The following is a 25,784-nucleotide window of genomic DNA, read 5'->3' as shown; positions in this document are numbered from 1 at the left end:
AATAAATACTGTGACTGAGCCCTCTGCTCCACGGAAAGGCTGAAACACCCCGCCAAATGAACATGTCCATGTTACCATTGCCAAGTGCAAGGCTTCCCAATAAATCAAGAAAAGATGAAGAGTCTTCTGATGAGTCATCCTGACTTGTTTACAGACTCTAACATTTCCCCATTTCGTTTAATTTAAATAACGACCATAGTGGTTTTTACACAAACACCATAAACAATCTGCTACAAGCAGAAGAGGAGGATACAAAATGCCACAATGCCAAGCCAATTGATGGCTCCATGCAAGAAGCCCTTGGAAAAATTATACCAGCAATGACACTGTTTGTAAAGATACCGAGTTACAATTTGTTGTAAATTACAGTTTGTTGTTTCAGTCCAGGTAAAGCAGTGTCTCAATAGATTAACTCACAGTCCAGGTAAATTACAGTCCAGGTAAGTTCTGCAGGCAGCTAGCTTAAATCACAGTCCAGGTCAGTTCTGCAGACAGCTAGCCTAAGCTATAGCAGCAGAAACAGCAACAGCTCCGAAGTCTCGTCTGGTTTTTAGCCGAAGTCTCGTGTGGTTTTCAGCAACATTGGAAATTCTTCCACCTTGGTCTTTACTGGCATTGGGAGGAAGGCAGGAATTCTGGATGGCTAAAGAAAATCCTGTAGCATTCTACTAAGAAAACAACCTTCTGAACAATTTAGTACATTATCCCAAGGTTTTTTACATTTGAAATAAGCCTTAATAGTGCTCATTACTCTTTAGCTTCCAGGTGTGGGAGAACCATTATAGTTACTGACATTGGAAATGATCAAACTTCAGGGACACCAGGTCTTCTGCCAGCTGTAGCAGCCCCAGATGGCCCTGGGGAGAGTCCGGGTCTCAAAGTGCTTCCAGGCACAGGGAGCAAGAGCCTGCGAGACTGTGCCTCTGGGTCAGGTTTAGATTTGGGCTGGCAGCAGTAGAAGAGCCGGCGGCCACTGCTTGAAAAGTCCTCCCTGCGCCATGGCCCGCTTGTGCATGTGGCAGTCTACGCACTGATTCACGCACCCTCTGGTAATGAAAGGTATTCAGTAATAGCCTTTTGCTGCAACTGTTTTCCTGATAATCCTTCCTCCTCTGAACTTTCTTTTTTCTGACTAGAGTTCCTGCGCTTCCATCAACACATGCCCTAACTATTCTTGGTTCCACTGGGGTGCCTCTTTCCCTTATCAATTTACTTCTCACCCCTTCCATATTTTCATCACAAAAACAATACAATACACCAAGACAAAACAAGACACAAACATACTGTATCAATCTTCTCCATTTTCTCAAAATGGCCATTTTTCCTCTCGCCCTATCTGCTTAGGGAAGAGCTGATTGCTCCCATCCTATCTATGGACTGGCAGCTTTTTTCGTTACTTACCCCCGAGTGTCCCGAGGCTCCCCCTAACGGGCCACGATCTGCCGCAGCCCGGCTGGCTTGGCAAAATATCCCGGGTGTGACGAACAACTTAGGTTGATACAGCAGGAGTAGGAGCCATTTATTGTAGGACAGGAGCGGTATTTACACATTCCACACAGCTCATCTTAATTAGCATAAACTAGATACAGCAGTCAACCAATAAGGAATCTCCACACTTAATGACTCCCAGGAGTTACTTCACAAACCACTCTCTCTGGCACTTCGCCAGGCGCCATCCAGACTTGTTTACAAACTCTAACAATGAGTGTTTGGCAGAATAATAATATTAATAACCTGGATCTTCCAAGTTGGTTATGTCCCTGAAATAGTACGTTTTCTACTAACGCCTTTTGTGTTTCAAGAGTAGATCATGATGACCTCGGACCAAGAATCCAGTGATGGAAAAAATAATTTCCCAATTGCCTTCAAATATTAAGGAAGAGGAAATATGTGGGGAGCCACTCTTAATGACCCCCCACCTTCCAGTCCTGAAGCAAGAGGCTCTGACAGATCACGACATTTCATGGTCACTTGGGCACTGTCCCAGCTCAGGAAGTCAAAGGCATGTCTTCAGATGTAGGTGTCACCCCTGAGGCTGAGCTACACTCACCTGTTCTTCTGTAATCCTACCCCTTTGCCCTGTTTGGGACAGAATGGCCCATGGAAACTCCCTTTGTGTGTCCCCTGCTCTTGCTGTGCCTTTGGGTGTGGCCTTCCTAGAAGTCAGTCAACCTGCTGACACAGACATCAGGAAGCTAGACTCAGCCCCCCGAAACCTGACCCCCTGCCTCATTGGAATGGTTCTTCCTCAATGAAAGGGTTCAGCAAGTTCTCTCTCTCTCTCTCTCCAGACCCTTAAGTTCAGTGGAGCCATCACAGAACTCCAAGAAAAAGGTACCTGTGTCTCTTGTGTGAATATTTCACGCAGCCCAGGTCCCCTGGAGTGACCCTGAGTGTTTTAGTGTGAGGAATGCGACTCAGCAAATGCATGAAGCCTTCCCAAAAGGAACAGCACCATAGGAGAAAAGGGGAGAACACATTTTTATTCACTTTTCAACAACAAAATATACAAAGAATGCTCAACACCAAACAACACATGAGATTGACCAACCCTGAGAAAGATCAGGCTCCCAAATGCCTAGGTTAAATTTTCTCTTCTCCTTTTGTACCAGAATTTGAACACAGAGGTGCTTAACCACTGAGCCACACTCCCAGCCCTTTTTAATTTTATTTATTCATTTTTGTTTTGTGATAGGATCTCTATAATTTATTCAGGGCTCTCTAAGATACTGAGGCTGTCTTTGTACTTCGAGTCCTCCTGCCTCCGCCTTCCTGGCCACTGGAGTTATAGGCCTGTGCCCTCCCTAGGCTAAACTTTCAATTAACTGTCTGAGAGTTTTAATAAGCATGCACCTGAAACAAAGTCAAAACACATCAGGCAGAGACATACAGAACTGCCCAGGACAACAAATTCACACTGCCATTGGGAGACATCAGCCAAACTCTGTCAGGACAGACATGGGGACAGAGAAGCAGACAGGAGGGCTTCATTGGCCTTCACTCAAAGCTAAAGCACACCGAGTTCTCAGGGTCACAGCAACACCCCCCAGGAAAGGCACATTCTGAGCCCTAAACTACACCCATGAGAGTGTGCAACACCAGTGAAAGCCCATGTATGCTCAAAGAGCATGGGAGTTAAAGCAGAAATCAGATCAGAAGCAGCTGGAAAGCCTCCAGGCAAAGGGAGGTGAAGCACAGGACTCAACAGATCAGGAGAAAGAGGTGAGAGAAAAGGTGACCATTTTAAAGGAAATGAAATGCAAAAGTCCACCATAGGAAATCTGTACAGAACAGCACAGGGGATGCCTCATCGGTATATCTAAGGCATCCAAAGCACCTTTCAGAAAAGAAGAGCTAAAGCAACCATTGAAACTTGCACTTCAGGAGACCAGAGAAAGAAGGGCAAGGTAAACCTAAATCAAGCACAGGAAGGTAACAGAGAGGGTGTTGATGAAACCACAATCAGGAAATCCGCAGTCTGCAAAATCAAGCCCTTCATGAACATCAGCATCACTGATAAACTGACATAAGGCCCAAAATACAAAGGACAGAGACTGAGCTTGTGGCTCAGTGCAAGAATGCTTCCCTAGCATGTGATAAACCCAGCCTAATTCTCTCTTAAGATTGGGAGCCATCTTGCCACAAAGGCATGAAAAGCTAATTTCAGCTTTGCTATAAATCACTGCAAACTCAAAACTACTTGGATGGCCTGCCCATGCCTTGAACTCACCCATGCCGGGCTCTCTGACCAGATAGCAGCCCTCTCTGAAACTTTAGTGATGCCTCATCAATCTTGGCCTTCCCTGGCCAAATAACGACGCTCTCTGAGGCTCTAATGACCTTCATAAATTCTGGAGCTTTCTTGCAGTCCAGCTTTATAGCCCAGAAAGTCACCAAAGAGGAGTTTGAGAAATTACAGATGACAAAACTCTGAGGAGCATAACACAAGGCTAGTTTACAGTTTTGCTGGCCTCCACATCAGAATTTATGAAGGTCATTAGAGCCTCAGAGAGGGTCATTTTCTGGCCAGGGAAGGCCAAGATTTATGAGGTGTCACTAAAATTTCAGAGAGGGCTGCTATCTGCCCAGAGAGCCAGGCATGGGTGAGTTCAAGGCACGGGCAGGCATTCCAAGCAAGATCAGAATTTGCAGTAATTTATAGTAAAGCCGAAATCTGCTTCTCATGTCTTTGTGACGTGATGGCTCCCAATTTTAAAGAGGGAATCAGACTGTGTTTATCAACAATCTCCTACAACTTACACACAAGGAGAAATACACAAAACAGGCTCAATAACTAATTACCGCCCCACCCCCCCCACACACACAAAAGGCTCTGACATGTCAAACAGGCTTCCAGGAGACAGTGAAACCTGCCACCAACTTTCTACTGTTTTTTTCCAGAACACAGAAGCTGAGTTAAAACCTCCTAATTCTTTCTGAGCTCTACGTTACCAAATTATCAAAATTAGATAGATAAAGAAAAGTATTATATAGAAAAGGAAAGTATGAATGACTCTCATGATTATGAATGCAAAGTTCCTCAAACATTACTGTATTGAGTCCAAAAATAAATTTAAAAAATTATACACCACAGCCAAGAGGGAATTATTACAGCTCCTCGAGGCTGATTTAAAATTGGAAAACCAATTAACATTACCCATCACAACAAAAAGCTAAATAATAACTATTGATTATATAAAAAGTTAAAGAGAAAAATCAAGAATAATGAAAAACACTCAAGCTCAGAAAAACACCATGTCTTTATAGAGCGACAGCATGATCTTTTACTCTATGTGGAATCCCCCAAAGAACAATAAAAAGCAACTCCGTGATGTCAGTGCTGTCATGTTTATAAACAGGGCAATTATTATCCTGTTGACAGCAGCAAGGTGGACATGGAGGCCATGCCTCTGATCCCTGGCACTCAGGGGGCCGAGGCAGGATGATCCCAGCTTGGAGGCCAGCCTGGGCAATTTATCAAGACTCTGTCTCCAAACAAAACCATTAAAAGGATCAGGAATGTAGCTCAATGGTAGAGCAGCCCTGAATCCAACACCCAGCAACAAAACCATAAAGAAAAACAAACACACACCACTTTTACAGCACCAATGAAAGAGAAATACTGATACATAAATCTGATAAAAATCTGTATGACAAAAACTGCTAACTTCCAATGAGACTAACAAAGAAGGGGAAAACACATGGAGATATTTTATGTTTACACATGGGAAATCTCAGTGCTATCATCAATTCTTACCAACTTCAGTTATGGATTCAATATAATCCTAATCAAAATTCTTTTAAGTTATTTCTTCAGTAATAAAAGATCCAGAACAACCAACATGGTAATGAACACTCAATTCACAGGATGAACACTACCTGAGGCTAAGAACTACTAAAAATCTACACTCATCAAGACACAGTGGTATTTGACACAGTATAAATCTATTCCATTGATCTGACAAAGGAGCAAAGGAAAATCGATGGAAAATACACTCTCTTGGAAAATACTGTCAAAACACTTGGACATTAATGTACAAAAAAGGAAGCATTCTCACTTCACAAATGTCACAGAATCAGCTCCCAGTGGAGCCTCAGTGTTAAAGTAAGACACAGAGCTGGGACTGCAGCTCTAGCACAGCACCTGCCTGGCACTTATCAGGCCCTGGGTTCACTTTCCAAAACCAAAAAATTGCCTATATATCATAGTACTAAATGCAAACTTCAGAACTTCACTAAAATGACACAGAAGTACTTACAGAGAAATCTGGGCTGGCATGACAGCTTCATATGCAACATCAGACACATGATCTGTGAGAGAAAAACTTGTAAATAGAACTTGATCAAAATGAAGTTTGTGTTTTTCAAAGGATACACTTGAGAGAATGAGAAGACATGCTGGAGAACTGGACAAAATGTTTTCACGACACATAGTGACACTGGGTTGGTATTCAACATGCAGGAAGAACACTCAGTAAGAAAGCAAGCAATGTGGAAGTGAACAAAAGATCTGCAAAGACACTCATCCAAGAAACAGAGACAGTTAATACATGTGTGAGAAGATGTTCATCAGGACATACTTAAGAAACTTCCAATTAAACAATTAGGTGCCACCAGATACCCACTGGAGTGGTCAAATGCCAAACAATGACAGCCCCAAAAGACAGTGAAAACATGAATCAGCAAGAACCCTTCCCTTGCTCATGTGAATGGAGAGAAGAACACTCTCTCTGGAAGACAGTCACGCTCTTACAAAATAAACATGGTGCACTCTACCATTAATTCACCACACTCCCAGGTGTCTATGCAAATAAGGTGAAAATTATGCACAGAAAACTTCTCAGCAGTGACTACAGCAGCCATATCCAGAACTGCCCAAAGCTAGAAGCAAGGAAGACGCACCTTTCAATGCTGAATGGGCAAGCTGCAGTTTAACCAACCAAACAACATCACCCAGAAAGTGAGCTCTGCAGCCTGCAAAGATACAGCACCCTTAAAGGCAGACTGGAAAGTGAGAGAAGCCAGTCTGAAAGGCCAAGTGCAGTAAGATTCCAAGTCAAGAACATCCCAGAAGACTAAACATTACAGATGCACTAGTAGAACTGATGGGTGCCAGGAACTTAGGGAGCAGAGAGGCAGGAAGGGCTGGGGAGGAGGGATGAACAGGTGGAAGACAGGATTCCCAGAGCAGTGAAACTCTTCTGCATGACATTATTATGTACAGTACATGACACACACAATCACACCAGACAGAGGAGGAACCCTAAGATAAAGGATGGATTTCAGCTGATGATAAGGTGTTGTGAGAAACTGATGTGACTCCATTTTTAAAAATAAATAAATAACAGCAGCTTCTACCTCAAGGCCTGTCCTAGGGAAGGGGGCTGAACCACAGAGCACTCCCTAGCAAACCTCCAATCAGCATGAGACAGGGAAAATACCTGGGATGCCAGATGACCCCCAGTAGTTTATTGTGGTGGTTGATAACATTTTGGGAAACCATGTAGTTTAGCATGTATACCCCTCGTGGCCTAAACCAATCAGTTAAAATGAATCCCCCTCTTGCACTAACCAATCACCCCTACCCCAATTTTTCCCACCACTGAATGTGCTAATTAATGTTAAGAGTTGTTGTTTGACTTTCCCGCAGTATGGGATGATTTATTGTGTGATGTTGTGACGCATAGAGTATCCCCCACAAACCTACAAAATCTCACTGGACAAAGGACGGGGACTCACTCCCTGGGACTGCTGAGTCAGAAACAGTTGTGAGTCCAGGCTCGAGCTTGCAATAAAGACTCTTGTGTGATTGCATCAGATTAAGCTCCTGGAGGTCTATTGGGATTCCATGAATCTGGCATAACAGTTGCTTCATCCACTCTCTTAATAAAATGTAGGACACTGGTTCAGTAACTAACAAGCATCCAAAATCAATGCAAGATGTTAAAAACAGTGTGCAGAAAGGGTGTTTAATACTATATGTAATGGCTCATTTCAATTGTCAACCCCATTGGATTAAGAGGTATTTGTGATTAAGAGGCCTCTAGGTGTGTCCATGAGGGTGCGTCTACAAATGATTGACATGTGGAACAGCGAATCAACCTGGAGAACCTCCTTAAGCTAGGCAGCACCATCCAATAGGTCAGTGTCTTGGGTGGAACAAAAGTTGGAAGAAGAAGGAAGCAGCAGCAGAGCAAGCTCCTTTCTTCTCACTGGGTTCTTGATGGCTGCTGCAGTGGCCTGAGGATATCAGAGTCTGCCTTCTCCACTCTCCCAAAGTGGACTCTGCCAGTGATTCTCCAGGGAGTTTCCAGAACCTTTGGTCTGGACTAGGGCAGCACCACTGATCCCTCTTGTTCTGAGGCTTCAGCCTCTTGGACTCTGCAGCTACTACTTCTCAAGCTCTCCAGCTGCAGACAGCCACTGTGGACATCCAGCTTCAGGCCAAGTAGGCCAATCTAATAAGTCCCCTTTTATAATCACACTCCCTGTTGATACTGTTCCTCTAGAGAACACTCACTAATAAATAATGTAAGCCTGAAATTGCTCTGAAAAACAAAGTTTATCTAATAAAGAAATGAATAAACTACCAAGCCATGGAGTTTTACAAATATATACATAAGAAACAATATTATATGCTAAATACCTTTTTCATAACAATGCAAAGATAAAGCAAAGAAGAAGAGTCATAATTACAAATTTCAAATCTATGGACAAAAGGAAGGAATATGATTTTCAATATTATTTCCATCTGGAAAGAAATTGGATGATAAGTCTTCAAAAGTCCTTCCAACTGCTGGTGTGGTGGTGTGCACCTGTAATTTCAGCCACTAGGGAGGTCCAGGCATGAAACTGGCAAGTTGGAGGCTCTCTCAGCAATTTAGCAAGACACTCAGAAATTTTGTGAGACTTGGTCTTCATAAACTATAAATGGGGGGACTGGGATTGTAGCTGAGTGGCAGAGCATTTGTTCGCATGTATGAGGCACTGGGTGTAATCCTTAGCATCACACAAAAATTAACAAAATGAAGGTATTCTGTCCATCTACAACTATACAAAATAAAAATAAAAAAGTACATAATAAATACGAAGGGCTGAGGATGTGCTCAGTGGTCAAGTGCCTGTAGGTTTATTCCCCAGTTAAACACCTGCCCACCTCCAAAATGCTGCTCATACATTGAAATTCATTTTTGAAGGACAACATAAGAATGAGTAAGTCCCTGGCTTCAATCCTAGCACTCAATACATCAGCAAATAAGTAAACAACAGTCTACAATACTAATTATCTCAGGCTGGAGAGTAGCTCAGGAGTAAAGAACTTGGTAGCCCTCAGTTCAATCCACAGCAGTACACACACACACATTAAAAAATCACAAAGAAAAACTAAAAATATATGTAATGAGTGATAAAAAAATTATAATACAAAAGATACACAATCAGAGGCAACAAAATCAATGGAAAGACAACACACTTTCTTACAAAGGAGACTGAACTTTCCCATGATCCACACTCTTTTAAAACAAAAAGAGCATTTCAGAAAATTATGTGAAAGTCAGGGCATGGATAATAGTACACTGTATCTAAGACCAGTGAAAATATTGTACAGGATAGTGAGAGCAGAGAGAGCATTTATGCTACTCCCAAGTTTCATAAGCTAAAAGGCCAGCTCCCAAATGGGTAGCCCTAAGAGGAGGCACTTAGGAGGAAACAGGAATCAGGTAACATGGTGGGAATGCTCATTTACTATTTGATAAATTATTCACTGATTAAATGATCACAGTTGGGTATTTCAGATATCGCCAAAGTTGTCCTTAAAATTTGCAATGAAGATGGGTGTGATGGTGCACATCTGTAACCCCAGCTGTTCAGGGGTCAGAGGCCTGAGGCAATGTAGCAAGACCTTGACTAAAAAGGAAGAATCTAAAAGGGGCCAGGGATGTTGCTCAGTGGTTAGGCACCTATGGATTCCATTCCTGATACCAAAAAAGCACACAGTTAGCATGAACCTGCAGAGTCCAGACAACAACAACCACAAACTGTTATCCCCTGTCAAATTCATGACCGTGTAAAGGAGAGAAACTAGTTTTTATGAAATTCATTCATAAATTTATCCACAACTGTTTTTGTAAAATGGATTCATTTTCAGCAGCAAAATGGAAGACAGAGTTTCTCCGTATGTTAAGTGGCATTCCGGAATCTAGGACATGGATTTCAATTGGAAATCATTGAAAAGACAAGATTGACTCTCAAATTTTCTATACATACTCAGGGGTAGCAAAAGGTAAATTAGGTGGGTTTTATTTGTTTGTTTGTTTGTTTGGTACCAGAGATTGAAGTCAGAGGAACTTTACCACATCCTGAGCCATTTTTATATTTTATTCGAGACGCAGTCTCACCAGGTTGCATAAGGCCTGGCTAAGTCGCTAAGGCTATCTTCAAGTTTGCAATCCTCCTGTCTCAGCCTCTGGAACAGCAAGGACCACAGGTGAGCACCACTGTACCTGGCTGTAAATTAGAATTTTTCACAATGGAAATGTAACTAGACATTAAAATCCACTTTTTTTTTGCCTATTTAATAATAGTCCATCCCATTTGGCTCTGAATAAATAATCCTGGCCCTCAGATAAGTGAACACAACATTTCAAAGTGATACACAGAAAGCTTTGGTGCTGAGGGAGCACACATGTGTCAGGCTCAAGGGGCAGGGAAGGTCCCTGACAGCTGGGACATGCTCCCTCCTGGTCTTGCCCTCTGACAGCCTCTGGGATCACCCTCCAAGACACCTGGACCATGACTCGAGTCTACGAGGCTTTTCAGGTTTGCACAGCTCTGCACTGGGGTGGGTGTTGCTTATGCTCTGGGAGAGGTTTCGCTCCTTCACACTGTGAGAGTAAAAGGGCAGGAGTCACTGCTGACCTGGCCCCTCAGCACCAGCATCCACAGGCTAACTGTCCACCTGTCTTCAAGGAATGGGAACAGAGCATGGAAAAAACAAGTTTCCAAGGAAGTAGCTGTCTAGATGAGGCCTGTTCCAGGAGATTCCTCAGCCCAGAGGCCCCAGCAGCTTCCCTGAGAGGCTGCACCCCACACCTCAGGCTGTCCTCTAGGAGGAGCTGACCCAGGGCCTGAAGTTCTGTTCACCTTGCAGGGACCAAGGCAGCTGTGGGCACCTTGTGGCAGCTCCAGGAGAGGACAGTGGCTGAGGACATGGGACCCTGTGAGGCGTCCAAAGGGAAACTCTGCCCACGAAATCAGACATGGTGTCTACACCTAAGGAAGATGCCGTTTAATAGCCAATCATCTTAATTTCTGTATCAGACCACAATTCTCAAAACTTCTCAGAATATATCACTACCCTTACCAGACATCTAGTCCCCACCATCTACCAAAGAAAGAATGTAATAACGACAGAAGAAATTTCATTTTATTTTTTCTGTAGTCCACCAGTCTAATGATTCTGCTAATGCAATTGGTTCCACAACTTTCTTTTATGGAAGTTCATGTAGGCCAGGCACAGTGGCACACAAGTGCAATCCCAGCAGCTTGAGAGGCTAAGGTAGGAGGATTGCTAAATTCAAAGGCAGCCCCAGCAACTTAGTGAGGCCATAAGGAACTTTGTGAGATCATGTCTGAAAATAAAATATAAAAAGGGATGGGGATGTGGCTCAGTGATTAAGTGCCCCTGGGTTCAATATCTGTCCTCCAGGGTGGGACACATACACCATTTACAGTACTTGAAGCCATGTTCCTGAGTATGGTCATTAATATTTGGGTTAAAATGCACTATTTTCCATAGCTGGGGTTGTCAAAGACTTTAATCCCAACAGCTTGGGAAGCTGAGGCAGGAGGATCATGACTTTCAGGCCAGGCTGGGCAACATAGCCGGACCCTGTCTGAAAATCAAATTTAAAGGGCTGGGGATGAAGGAAAGCAGAATGAATCAGACACTATTACCCTATGTGCATATATGACTACAGGACTGATGTGAATCGACATCAACTGCAATCCGAAAAAGAAGCAGTTATACTCTATTTATGGCTGCTGTGTCCAAAGGCATTCGACTGCCATGAATAACTAAAAGAAGAAAAATAAATAAATTAAAAAAAAATAATTTATGTCAAAAAGGGAGGGGGGCTGGGTACATAGCCCAGGATTCAATATCCCTAGGTTCTACAAACAAATGCCTTATTCCCTTTAAAGTAATTATTTTGACCAAACACAGGAAAGTGTTAAGTGATTACTGTTTCCCCTCAAGTGTAATATTCACAAATAGAAAACAAAGGCTTTCAAAAGTGTTCTTCTTGCCAGGGACAGTGGCACAGGCCTGTCATCCCAGGGACTTGGGAAGCTGAAGCAGGAGGATCACAAGTTGGAGACCAGCTTCAAAACAAGTGGGAGCCCATCTCAAAATTCAGTATAAAGGGAGGCTGGAGATGTGCCTGATAAAGCTCCCCGGGTTTGGATCCCCAATTAAAAGAAAAGAACTATTCTCTCCAATATTTCACTAGATGAGAAGTGACAATTAGTGGACGGTGTCCATTTGGACCGAGTGGGAAGAACGAACGTCTGGCCTGTAAAGGTAAAATGTCTAAGCTGATTCTAAGCTGCAAATGTCTCAGTTAAAATGTAAAAGACCGGGCATTGTAAGGTTTCTAAATTACAAGGCTTGGGCTAAAAAAAAAAAAATAATAATAAACCAGGTATTGTTAAAATTCCTCTGCAACCCCGGAACCTGTAATCCCTGTAGCTGTTAGGACAATACCTGAACTGCCCAGTAAATATTTCCATTGATTCCCTGGTTGTTTATTAGCTAAGGGCTCCAAATAGCTCAGCACGCAAGCATCCAGGCCACAAAACCAATCAGTTTAAATGTGTACCCCGCTCACGGGTGACCAATCACCCCTACCCAGACTTTTCCCGCCAATGAATGTGACTAATCATGTCTCAAAGTTGTGTTCAATTTTCCCGCGCCTCAAGATGATTTGTTCTGATGTATGCAAAGCCCCCCCCCCCCCGCCCTCCCCTGCTTGACCTCTGCTCTGGGCTCTGGGCTGCTCTCCTTTCCTGAGTGGGCACGGAGCCCCAGCACGCTGTTCAATAAAACTTCCCCCTGCTTATTGCATGACACTGGTCTCTTGTGGTCTCTTTCTCCAAAGCTCCGCCAGACCCTTACAGACCCAGCTGTGAGGTGGAGGGAAGGAGGGTTTCAGAGGCAGGAGGCGCCTGCAATTTGGGGGACCTACAGCAGCCTCCGGAGGAGCTCCCCTGGGAGGAGGAAGGTGCATTTGTGGCCGTGCTTCCTCCACGTTGGGAAGAGTGGGTGTGGGCCACCAGTACGGAGCAAAGGGGACACCAGGGACCTGAGCCGCCCTTCGGGAACCAGGAGACAGGGTCCAGGGCTAGCCTCCAGCGGTGACTCTGCCACTCTCAGCAGCTCACCTCAAAAACCCAAAACCCAGCTCACCCCACGAGACCAAGGGACAGGGCCACGCGTCAGTGGGGACTCCTCGGCGCTCCCCAGCTCACCCGCGCGCCGGGCCCCAAGGCAGATGGTGACCGGAACCTTCAGTCCTGGTAGCAAACTCACCATTTTTGTCTTCTGTGGTGACCCCGCGTCCTCTTGAGGAACCTCCATGCACCCAAGATGGGGGTGGGGACACAGGCTGTGCTAAGTCACCTGAGTCCCTGGAGCGGAGAACTTTTGATTTGAAGGATCAGGAGCAGAGTCCAGGAAGAAAAACAGCCCGCGAGATTGCGGAAGCCCGCCCTTCCTGTCTCTCTGCGCACTGATTGGACAGTTCCCCCCGCATCCCGGATGGATGGCCTCCAGGCCCGCCTCTGCATCGTGACTGACAGCCAACCTCATCCAATCACTGGCTGAAATTGGGTAGAGTGACAGATCCTTGGCCCCAGCCCTTTTCAGGCGGAGCTTCCCGGCTGTGCTGGGAACTAATCCAGGTGGGAAGCCTTGGCTTAGCCTCTGGTACAGAGGTGACACCTGGCGTTGAGCTAGGCTTCAGCCATAGAGTGCTTTCTGAGCATGGCGAGGCCCTGGGTTTAACCTCAACACAAAAACAAAGCAAAGCTTCTCAGGGAGGCTGGGGCTGGAGGAGCCCAAGGTCAGTGAGACCCTCTCTTAAAATGAAAGGAAAAGGGTGGGGATGTAGCTCAGAGGTCCAGGTCAAGCCCCACTGGGTTTATTTTATATATATATAAAATTTTTAAAAAATTAGAATGTCATGAATGCTTAAATCTACGCTGTCATTATGATACGTTATCATTTACTACTATAAAATACACACAAATCTCATGTAAAAAGTGAAAATATATCAACATTTCCAGAAACAGAGAACATGCAAGGTGCAACTTGCAAAGAAGAGAAATAAAAACCAAAGCAAAACTGCAGCAGCAGCATCCCTGCAGGAGAGGAACTCGGGGAGCCTGGCGCTGTGCCATGACCTCAGCCACCCCTGTGGTGGGAAACGTGTCCTTCTCCTCACTTGAGCAACGTGGACAGGATCCTAAGCCCCTGTCCCCTGTGTGGAGGTCACTGCTCAGGCTTCTGACTCCCAATAGGAAACCCAGGCTCCTGGGAGCCCCAACAGTCCTGACCCCGGGACCCTCTCCTCACAGTGGAGAGGAAGTGACCCAGGACACCCCAGACAAAAGGCACCCTGCCATCAAACTTCCCCTGGAGGATGCAGGGATGTGCTCAGAGGAGCATCCTGGGTCCTCAGCCCTAGGGAGCCCCTCACCCTCTCCACCCAGCACCCAGATTGCTCCCTTGTCAGATGAAATATGCAAAAACCTCCCATGAAATCAAGCTAAAGAGAACACAGAAATGAGACAATTTCTGTGACAACACATTCACCATTACTTTTGCCAAACACGTCACAATTTCCAACTCATGATGTAAACCATGGTCGTGGAGCTGTGCTCCATTAGGTCATGGCTCAGACTCTGAGTCTGAGGGGGACAACTTCAAATAACACCCATTAAACCTGTGACGTGCCCACCCCAGAGCTTGAACAGGGGGGAAGCAGCAATTCTTGCTTCTGTAGACCATGGGACAGTGGGACCTGGTCATCACCGCTGGACCCGGACACTGACTACCTCACGTTTGTCCCACAGCTTTACCAAGAGAAGCCATTGCATTGTGCTGACTGCGCAGGAGACAGCCTCCTGGGGTGCCCTGACCACCACACGCGGGGCAGCTGGCCCCCGAGTCCACCCTGAGCTGTGAATTCTGCTGTCGGGAGTCACGTGAAGTCCTGTGTAGGGGAGTATGGAACAGCTGCTGCTCCCCACAACACACTGGGCCTCACCCCCATTCAGATAATGAGGTGTGGCTCCAGGAGTAGGCGTCACCCAGTGGGGTCGAGTTACACCCACCTGTTCCTTTGGAATCCTACTCTGTGCCCTTTGGGGATAGAATGTTCCATGGAACCTCCCCTTGTGTGTCCCCTTCCCTTGCTCTGCCCTTGATCCCCACACAGCACATGAGATGGGCGTGGCCTTCCTGGATGTCAACCTACTGGCAGCAGACATCAGGAAGACTCCACCCCCTGAATCTTGGCCCTATCCTCATTTGAGTGGCTTCTCCCCAGTAAAATGGGGCTCCAGGCCTGCCCTCTCTCTTTCTTGCCTGCCTTGCCTCCTTTTGGGGAGCTGGGTGAGGGTGTCATCACAGAATCAAAGAAAAAGACATTTCTCTGTCTCTGTGTGACAATGTCATGCAGCCCAGTTCACCTGGAGTGACCCTGACTGGTTTAGTCCTATGTCGGGACAAGTGGTGTCCTGTACTTGAATTTCAGTGTAAATTGTAGAAATTTAGTGAGTTTGGAATTTCTCTCCAGAAGTTAAGTGCACTTAGGATTTCAGAGTGTTGTGGGTTGAATTGTAAAAAGTAAGTGAATTGGAGAGAAGAAGAAGTTGTGATGTTAGACTCATAAGATCTAGGGATTTTTCGCCTGTAGAAAGATAAAAAATATTTTTGCAATTCTAGAAACCATGAGTAAATATAAAGAATTATGAAGGTGATTCTTGGGATATGTTACTAAGTTAGGTGCTCTCCTATGGTAAAATTGCTTTTCTGAAAAGTTTTCATTGTTTTTGTGTATTTTTTAATTTTAAAGTATTAGGTAAAGTGTTAGGATGGCCTTAGACCTGAGCCTAAGCAACTCCACTTTAAAAACTTCAGTTTAACCTGCAGTTTCACTAGACTCATCCACAGATCCCTCCAGTAAGGCCTCAAACAAGTTCCTTCCACTCACCCTGAATAAGAGGGTGAAGCCTCTGGCAGGCCGTCCTTGCCTGATAAGAGGGAAAGGGAGAAGATCAGGGTGGAGGCCACCAGACCACAAGTTTCTGACCTCAGGGTAAATGACATCACTGAGAAACCCAGTGTTGGCTGGTAGGGATTGAAAGCGGGGTCAAAAGCCCCCAAATTTAGTATAAATGATAGAGCTGACGATCAGGGATTCAGCCAGCTGAAACAAGGATGCACTAGAGCTGGAGAGCCTGCTGAGGACCTGACATCCCATCACTTGGCATCATTCCTGAGTCTCTGCATGATCCTCACTGCTCTCACACTCTACCGCCTCATCTGGACCTTGGTGAGAGCCCCAACTCCTCCCTACAGCCCCCTCCTCAACCGGTCATCCGCTCCACTCTAGGGAAAGCCTACCTTGGTTCCAGACCTGATTACCACGGTCTGAGTGAGTGTGCATCTGCTGGACTCAAAGCCTAGGACTTAAGAGCTTTGAACTTAGCCTGCAGAGGGAATGTCTGCCACTAGCCTGCCCTGATTAGGTGTGTTTGGCAGTGCTTAGAATGCATCTAGAATTGTTCGCTGTGGATTGATTATGTCTATTGCAGGGCCCAGCATTAAGGATTGTGTTTTCTTGATTAAGAACCTGTAGAGTGCAACTGTATGGAGGAACTTGAGTGAATAAAGCTTTGGAAGAGGCCAAAGCGTTGGACATTCTTCTCCCCTTGACTGCATACATCACAATTTTGCCCCCCTAACAACATAAAGATTTTTTGGAATCTATATTCTATGGGTCAATGTTTGGAGATTAAGAGGAAAAAGGAAACATTTTTCGTGGTGCGACTTAATACAGGGCATTTTCTGCTGGTAGAGAGGCTAATTGTGTTTTTCTGCTGTTATTTCAAATGTGCTCAAACAATTTGTTTTGAGCCTCTTCCCTGCATTCTTGTCCCACTGGGGTTGGAACAGCTTTAACTGGACTGCAGGATAGAAGACCAGCTGCTGCTCCCTAAAATGTCTTAACTAGCCCCACCAAGCTGTGCTTTTGGCCGTTAAGCAACCTGGTCTAGGGGCCAAAGGCAGACTGCCTTAGGGTCGGACATTAATGCTGGCCTCTGCCTTTATTATTTTTTTTTTAAATTTTAATATTTATTTTTTAGTTATCAGCGGACACAACATCTTTGTTTGTATGTGGTGCTGAGAATCGAACCTAGGCCGCACGCATACCAGGTGAGCGCGCTACCGCTTGAGCCACATCCCCAGCCCCTGGCTTCTGCCTTTAAATCACTGTTTTAAAGTGCCCACGCTCTGGAAAGGGAAAATGTAAAAGATGGGAGAACACCAGGGGCGAGGGGAAGACACAGGGAAACAGCCCATTAAGGAGGAGAGACCTGACACCTGACCTTGGGACCCAGACAGCTGCAGCAGCCACAGCCAGTTCCCAGCTTTTCCATCACCATGGTAACCAGGGGAGCCTAGGGGGCAAAGCCTGGCTTCCTCATCAGGCCTTTCCCATTTTCCAGGACTTCCAATTGGTTCTTCCTCTGTCACCCAGGCAGGACTTCTGGTCCCACCTCCCAGCCACTAACCTGTCCTTCCTGCTTCATTCAAGTTGGTCACTGGAGCTTCAGGGAGCCTGCGTTTTTATAAATGTGCACCTGAAATACAAGAGATCTATTTCAGGCAAAATCTGACTCCACAGGCTTCCCCGTTGCAGCCCTAAGCCTGACTCGCTCTGAAGCTAAATAACTGTGTGTGTGTGTGTGTGTGTGTGTGTGTGTGTGTGTGTGTGTGTGTGTCTCAACAGCTTCCTTTAGAGTGCTTCTCTTTGTTCTTCATGGTAATATTACTAAATAATGTTCCGTTGATGAGAGGTCACAAACATAGTCTTCTTACAATTTTGGAGATCATGGGAATGCGTTTTGCACCCCTCAGACATCAAAGCCAGCATCTGAGATCCTTCCTCACAATGATTCTGTGATGACCAAGAAACCCTTCTTCTCTTTCCTGACTAAGTAATTACAATAAACAAACAAATGTATACACAAGAATTTTTTTAACCACATCACATGACATCACAAATAGAACGAGTGCACTACTAGTCCAAAGTAAAATGAATGGGCCCAAATACTTTCAAGAGCCACACGATTTAATGAGGCTCACTTTAAAATTCCGTGATTATATAACAGTAAGTTATATTTTTATTACGAATGCATATTTTTCCAGTTATTTGGATGATCTAGAGTCCTTAATTCATAAAATAATTGACATATATGACATATGTCTGATTTTAATTAATATGTATCTATTTGCTTTTAATTGTTTTTCAATAGTAAACATTTCAGTTACATTTCTTATACATGCATTTATCTCATGCTCTGCATTTTATAGTAGATATTTAAGATGAATGTATTTTATTATAAAATATCTATTTCAAAAGATATACAACCATCAAGCAATCTCTAATTATCAAATTACTGTACCAACTTTTATAAGATGATAAATAGATATGATTCTGTCAACAGAAATGTCCAACAGCTTTAACTATATTTTCACTGAGACACTTCTTATCAAGGTACAATAAGTAATTTCTTTAGACTCTAACATTTATAAAAATTGTCCCAAAGTAAAACAAAAAGAAAGATTTCTATAGACGAACACAAAGATGTTTCTGCAGAGAGGAAACACACATGTTTGCTAGTATGATTATCTAGCCCTAAGTGACAGAAATAAAAGGATGTCTACTAGGAGGTCCTAAGAAGAAAGAAATCATCTTCAGGTAAATGAAAAGGTCTTTATATTCTAAATTTACATGATGAAAATGTTAATATAATTATCTAGACAGACGACATGGAAAGGTCAAAACAATTGAGAAACACATTTATGTATACCTGGACTGACTATATATATTTGAACAATCAATTCTAGGATATTTTAGCCTATTTCCCTGATTTTATTAAGCTGATGTAAGCTTTTTCTCCACATTCTGACATGAGAGAACTTAAGCTTATACCTACAATTTGTGCTGTTTGATCAAGGAACAATATATAATGAATCAAATTTATACAACCTTGATCAAACAATAAGTGTTTTAAAATGCTGACTTATATTCCAATTTTGACACTTCTAATTGGAGAGTAAATTTGACTGATTCAAAGATATCAGTAATTGCAATGATTGGTGATGATTCTTGTAGGGCACAAAAGGGCATATACCTATGGTCCCAGCTGTAGCAGGCTGAGGCAGGGTGACTACAAGTTCAAGGCCAGCCTCACTCTCTTAAAAAATAACAATTAACAGGGTTAGGGTGAAGCTCAGTGGTGGAGGCCTCCTGGGTAATGTCTGAAATAACAAAGGGAGAAAAGGAGGAAGGAAGAGATATTTCACTAATCTTTACACAAGGCAGGAGTGGAGAGGCCTCAACTAACACACACAATGTGTCTGAAACTTCTGAATGACACAAGACTAAATGGAGAAGTCAGGAAATAACAAATGATTTTTGAGAAGGAATAGTGGGCAGCAACATTGTGAGAAAAATCAAAGAAATCAATAGTTGCATGACACAGTGAGGATGAAAGCACTGCACTAGGGAGGGTATGTAGAGAAAAGGGTGACTTGATCCTGTACATGTGTGTGCACGTGGGTGTGAGTGTGCATGTGTGGGTGGCACAACTCACCCCTCCCAGGTGTTTTTTAATGTGACTTGCTGCTCTGGAAAACCCTCACCTGAGCACCAGGGCATTTCGGATAGCCTCTGTGACCCTGCTAAAGTGCTTTTCTGGTGCCTGGTGCATGAAAGGGAATAGTAACTGAAGTTCATTATATCATGAGCTCTTCATAGAAATGAATAATTGGTTTCCTTAAATATTGAAATAGTTCTTCCACCCCTGTTTTCAACATAAATTATCTAGTATACATTTTTCCAAGTCAACTCCAGTTTAGTTCAACTGAACTAATAATAATTTGGAAGGTGTGAGTTAATGATCTTATGATGATCAGAATCATTTTAGAACCTTAGAGCTTGAAGGACGTTAACATACAGAAACTCATGAAGAAGTAATTCCTTCATCTGAATTGGTGACACCTGGAAACTGGACACAAACAAGGCACATTTCAATTTACATCAGGGATTCAGGAAACACCCAGGAGCTGAGCACGGTAGCATATGTCTGTGATCCCAGTGGCCATAGCAGGAGGATCACAAGCTTCAACCCAGCCTCAGCAAGAAATGGAGGCCCTTAAGAACTTAGCAAGATCCTCTATGAAGCAAACAAACAAACAAAATTAAAAAGGACTAGGGATGGGGCTCAGTGCTTAAAGACTCCAGATATAATGATGGTAATGTTCCTTTTCTCTTCTCCATTCTCTGACCCTGGTAATTATTTCCCTAAAACCTCTCTCAATTTTTATTTTATCACAACATCTGTAAAAGTCATACAATATTTGAGGACACTGAAAATATCAAAATTCCATATAGAAAAAGTTTTCATATTATGAGACCCGAGTATTAAATTTGATAAAGCCTTTACTGCAAAAAATGGACACTATAAGAGAAAATGTACTTAATGGAAGGTGAGACATAAAAACTCTAAAAAAAAGTATTAAAATGCTGTGACCAAAAGTTAATGCAACTAACATTTTTGCACACCCAAAAAATGCACAGTATATATAAGATTATGTCATAATATGTGAGATTTGACTACAGATGCAAAGAACTTAAAATACAGAAAAGTTGAATCTAACAATAACAGAGATTTCACCTTGCTTTCACACCTTCATCTTGATGCCATCCTTACATCCACTCTAGGGTGCATTTTTATCACCTGTGAATAGCCAGAATGAAGGCACATACACTTTTTACACTCCCACAGTTGTTTTCTCAAAAGAGCGTGGTTGCTGAAGGCAGTGAAGACTATATCAGGCTGAGGCAGCAGGATCACAAGTTCAAAGCCAGCATCAGCCACTTAGGACCTAAGCAACCAAGTGAGACCATGTCTCAACATTGGAAAAAAAAATAATAAAAAAAGACTGGGATGTGTCTCAGTATTTAGGCACCTCTGGGTTGAAATAATAATAATAATAATAATAATAATAATAATAATAATAATAATAATAATAAAATAAAAAATAATACAAAATATTTCCTCAAATCTGAACAAGTCTAACTAGATCTGAAACAAGGAATATCTTATCAAATTTCTACATACAAGGCTTTTCTCCAATTGGAGTTCTTTCCTGCTGTTTAAAGAGGCCTTGAGAGTTGAAAGGATATCATATCATATCAAGAGCAGAAGGGGGGAAATTCAAGATGGTGGCCTAGGTCTCACCTCATCAGAATACAGATGTCAGAGAGTGTGAAATCCACTCTAGAGTGGATTTTCACAGAAATCACCACGCTGTAAACCCAGTGCAGAATTCAGAGCCTTAGAGTTCGAGTAAGACTCTGGACTCCAGGCCCAAAGCCCGCAGCTCTAGCCACAAAGAGCTCTTGAGCGGCTCAGCAGAAACACCTCTCAGCCCCTCTGCAGAACTCCAGGCTGCACTCGGTTCCCACACAGGCCACGCAGCTGCTACCTACCCACAGCACAAGGCCATCACCCAGCTCTCCCCACGTCACTGGTCACCCCAGCGCTAGAAGCAGACCGGCTCCATCTTGGATCACCTTTCTCCCCATATTTGGTGAGCATGGCTGGCAGATGGGAACTCCCTCTGAGCCACATATTATCCTGCCAGACCCCCAGTTCACTATCCACCACCAGAGACTGTAAACCTTTTTACAAAACTAGGATTATATTTTAAATAATAATTGAATCCAACATTTCTGGACATTGAGACTAAACTGCAATGTCTTCACAACAACAAATTGTTCATACATGATGTATTGTTGATATTGGGATCTGTTAACATCATCCTTCCCCACAAAGGAGGGATCTTGCAAACCTACAAGAGCACTACAAATCTATAGGGTAAAAACAATAACATCCCAGAACCACAGAGCTGGAAAGGAAGACACACAAGTAACATGAAAAGACAAGGGAAGAAATTGTCCAAACAAATCAAGACAACACATCATTAGAATCATTGGCAGCTACAGCAGAAAAATGGATCCAGAAATATTTCAGAATATACATGGTTAAAATGTCCTGTGAACTCCAAGAAGATATAAGAGAGCAAAGACTAACAGTAAAAGATCACTTCAATAATGAGCTACATAAACAAATCCAAGAAGCAAAAGGTCACCTCAACAGGGAGATAGAGGTTCTAAAACAAAGAAACAAACAAACAAACAGAAATTCTTGAAAGGAATGAAATAATAAACCAAACTCAAAGCTCAAATGAAAGCATCATGAACAGAGTAGACTACTGGGAAGATAGCACATCAGACAATGAAGATAAAATATATAATCTTGAAAGGAACATAGACCACAGAGTGAAAATGGTAAGGAACCAGGAGCAGAACATTCAAGAAATATGGGATAGCATAAAAAGACCAAATTTAGGAGTTATTGGGATAAAGGGAACCATAGAGGACAAAACCAAAGGAATCAAGAAGCTATTCAATGAAATAATATCAGAAAACTTTCAAAACACGAAGAATGAATTGGAAATCCAAATTGAAAAGGCTACAGGATGCCGAATGTACAAAATCAAAACAGATCATACCAAGGCACAAAATAATAAAAATGTTCACCATACAGGATATGCAGAGAATTTTAAAAAACATGAGAGAAAGGAATCAGAATATATACAGGGGAAAATCAGTTAGGATAATTGCAGATTTTTTCATCACAGACCCTAAAAGCTAGAAGATCCTCGAACAACATCTATGAAGCTGAAAGAAAATGGGTGCCTACCAAGAATCTTGTATCCAGTAAAAATAAGCTTTGATTTTAAGGTGAAATAAAATCCTTCCATGATAAACAAAAGTTAAAAGAATTTATAGCTAGAAAACCAGCACTACAAAACATCCTTGGAAAAATATTTCATACAGAGGAAAAGAAAAACAACAATGAAAATCAGAAGAGGAAGGTAGTACCCCAAAGGGGCAAACAATCTAATCAAAGAAGAAAACCAAGTGAAGATAATTAACAAAAATAAACAAATATGGCTGGAAATACAAGCCATGTCTCAAAGTGACCCTGAATGCTAATGGTTTAACCACACCAATCACAAGGCATAAGCTAGCACACTGGATTAAAAAAAAAAAATAAGACCCCAAAGACGCTGCCTCCAGGAAGCTCATCTGATAGAAAAAGACATACACTCACTGAAGGAGAAAGGTTGAGAAAAACCATACCACTCACACGGACTGCACAAGTAAGCAGGGTTTTCCATACTCATATCAAATAAAGAAGATTTCAAGCCAAAGGGAATGAAAAGGGATAAAGATGGACATTACATACTGCTCAAGGGAACCATACACCAAGAAGATGTAACAATCATAAATATATATGCCCCAAACAATGGTGCAGCTATGTTCAAACAAACTCTTCTCAAGTTCCAGAGTCAAACTGACTGCAACACAATAATCTTGGGTGACTTTAACACACCTCTCTCAACACTGCACAGATCTTCCAAACAAAAGTTGAATTAAAAAACTATAAAACTCAATAACATAATCAATAATTTAGTCTTAACTGACACATATAGAATATTTCCACCTGAAACACTTTTTTCTCAGTAGCACATGAATCCTTCTCTAAAACAGACCATATACTATGCCACAAAGCAACAGTTAGCAAATATAAAAAAGTAGAGACACTACCATATATTTCATCAGATCATAATTAAATGGAGTTTGGAATCAAAAAGAAAATAAAAAGTAAATATTTCTCCCTCGCCTAAAAACTAAACAATAGGTTACTGAATGAACAATGCATTGTAGAAGGAATCAAAGAGGGGATTAAAAATTTCTTAGGTATTAATAAGAACATATAAAAAACCAATGGAAATCTGAGACACTATAAAAGCAGTACTAAGAGGAAAATTTATTGCATGGCATTCATTCTTTCAAAGAAAAAAAAAGTTAACAAATAAATGACCTCACACTACTTCTTAAAGCCCTTAAAAAAAGAGGAACAAACCAACAGCAAAAGCAGTAGAAGGCAAAACTAATTAAAATTAGAACTGAAATCAATAAAATTGAAACAAATGAAACAGTTGATAATATGGACAAAAAAGTTGGTTCTTTAAAAATAAATAAATAAAATTGACAGACCCTTAGCCCTGCTAACAAAGAGAATGAGAGAGAGAACTCAAATTACCTGTATACTTGATGAAAATGATAATATTACAACAGATATGATAGAAATACAGAGGATAATACAAGACATTGAAGTTATCAACAAATTTCGTAAGTCATACGATCTGCCCAGATTGAATCAGGAAGACATACACAATTGAGACAGACCAATATCAAGTGATAAAATAGAAAACACAGCTTATCAAGATTATACACCATGATTAAGTGGGATTCATCCTAAAGATGCAAGGTTGGTTCAACTTAAGCAAATCAATAAATGTAACTTATCACATCAATAGACACAAAGATAAGAATCATATGATCATCTCAATAGATGCAGAAAAAAGCATTTGACAAAATACAGCACCCCTTTATGTTCAAGACACTAGAACAACTAGGGATAACAGTAACATATCTCAACATCGTAAAGGCTTTCATGCTAGGCCTCAGGACAACATCATTCTGAACAGAGAAAAATTGATGGCATTTTCTCTAAAAACTGGAACAAGACAGGGCTGCCCTCTTTCACCACTTCTATTCAACATAGTTCTTGAAATGCTGGCCAGAGCAATTAGACAAATGAAAGGAATCAAAGGGATTATGTATAGGAAAAGAAGAACTTAAATTGGCACTATTTGCTGATGATATGATTCTATATCTAGAAGAACCAAAAACCTCCACCAGAAAACTTCTAGAACTGGTAAGTGAATTAAGCAAAGTAGCAGGATATAAAATCAACACCCATAAATCAAAGGCATTTCTGTATATCAGTAACAAAGCCTCTGAGAAGGAAATGAGAAAGACTACCCAATTCACAATATCCTCAAAAAACAAAACAAAACAAAACAAAACAAACAAACAAACAAACAAAAAAAAAACTTGGGAATCAACTTAATGAAAGAAGTAAAAGATCTATACAATGAAAACTACAGAACCATAAAGAGAGAAACCAAAGAAGACCTCAGAAGATGAAAACATCTAACTTGCTTTTGTATAGGCAGAATTAATATGATCAAAATGACCATACTCCCAAAAGCATTATACAGATATAATGCAATTCCCATCAAAATCCCCAAGGCATTCCCTTAAAAATAGAAAAAAACAATCATGAAATTCATCTGGAAAAATAAGACATGCAGAATAGCTAAAACAATCCTTAGACTGAAGTAGGTGGCATCTCTATACCAGATCTTAAACTATACTACAGAGAAATAGTAACAAAAACAGCATGGTGTTGGCACCAAAACAGACTGGGAGACCAATGGAACAGAATAGAGGACACAGAGACTAACCCAGAAAATTACAATTATCTTATATTAGTCAAAGGTGCAAAAAACATGCACAGGAGAAAAAAGCATCTTCAACAAATTGTGCTAGGAAAACTGGAAATCCATAAGCAACAACATAAAATGAAATCCCTAGGTCTCACCAAGCACAAAGTGCAAATTGAAATGGACCAAGGACCTAGGAATTAAACCAGAGACTCTGCATCTAATAGAAGAAAAATAGTCTGTAATATTCATCATGTGGGATTAGGCCCCAACTTCCTATAGCCCAAGAATTAAAACCAACAATCAATAAATGGGGTGGAATCAACCTAAAAAGTTTCTTCTCAGCAAAAGAAACAATCTGTGAGGTGAACAGAAAGCCTACACCCTGGGAACAAGTTTTTACCCCTCACACATCAGACAGAACACTAATCTCTATTGTATATAAAGACCTCAAAAAGATAAGCACCAAAAAAAACAAATAACCCAATCAACAAATGGGCCA

The 25,784-nt window shown here is 42.1% G+C and overlaps 3 protein-coding genes across 5 annotated transcripts in view; all 3 read right to left on the bottom strand.

The window, feature by feature from the left end:
- The window catches only part of LOC144371991 (uncharacterized), a 37,967-nt gene extending 24,741 nt beyond the window's left edge, over positions 1-13,226 (bottom strand). For both annotated transcript variants that reach the window (XR_013432038.1, XM_078035366.1), the window contains exon 1: positions 13,088-13,226. Coding sequence is in view for 1 of the 2 variants with exons in the window: in XM_078035366.1 (XP_077891492.1) it covers positions 13,088-13,135 (48 nt within the window). In the remaining variant the exon portion in view is untranslated. The remainder of the gene's footprint in view (positions 1-13,087) is intronic.
- Positions 125-25,784, bottom strand: part of LOC144371992 (uncharacterized) — an 82,150-nt gene continuing 56,490 nt past the window's right edge. Inside the window, exons 10-11 of the mRNA XM_078035368.1 lie at positions 13,088-17,427; positions 125-10,005 (exon numbers count right to left, since the gene is read on the bottom strand). The gene's annotated coding sequence lies outside the window, so the exon portion shown is untranslated. The remainder of the gene's footprint in view (positions 10,006-13,087; positions 17,428-25,784) is intronic.
- LOC144371993 (uncharacterized) overlaps positions 125-25,784 on the bottom strand; it is a 58,749-nt gene continuing 33,089 nt past the window's right edge. For both annotated transcript variants that reach the window (XM_078035369.1, XM_078035370.1), the window contains 2 exons: positions 13,088-17,427; positions 125-10,005 (listed from right to left, as the gene is read on the bottom strand). The gene's annotated coding sequence lies outside the window, so the exon portion shown is untranslated. The remainder of the gene's footprint in view (positions 10,006-13,087; positions 17,428-25,784) is intronic.

This window comes from Ictidomys tridecemlineatus, chromosome Y (genome assembly GCF_052094955.1).
Source record: "Ictidomys tridecemlineatus isolate mIctTri1 chromosome Y, mIctTri1.hap1, whole genome shotgun sequence".
NCBI lineage: Eukaryota > Metazoa > Chordata > Mammalia > Rodentia > Sciuridae > Ictidomys > Ictidomys tridecemlineatus.
This window is presented reverse-complemented; position numbering and strand designations above follow the sequence as displayed.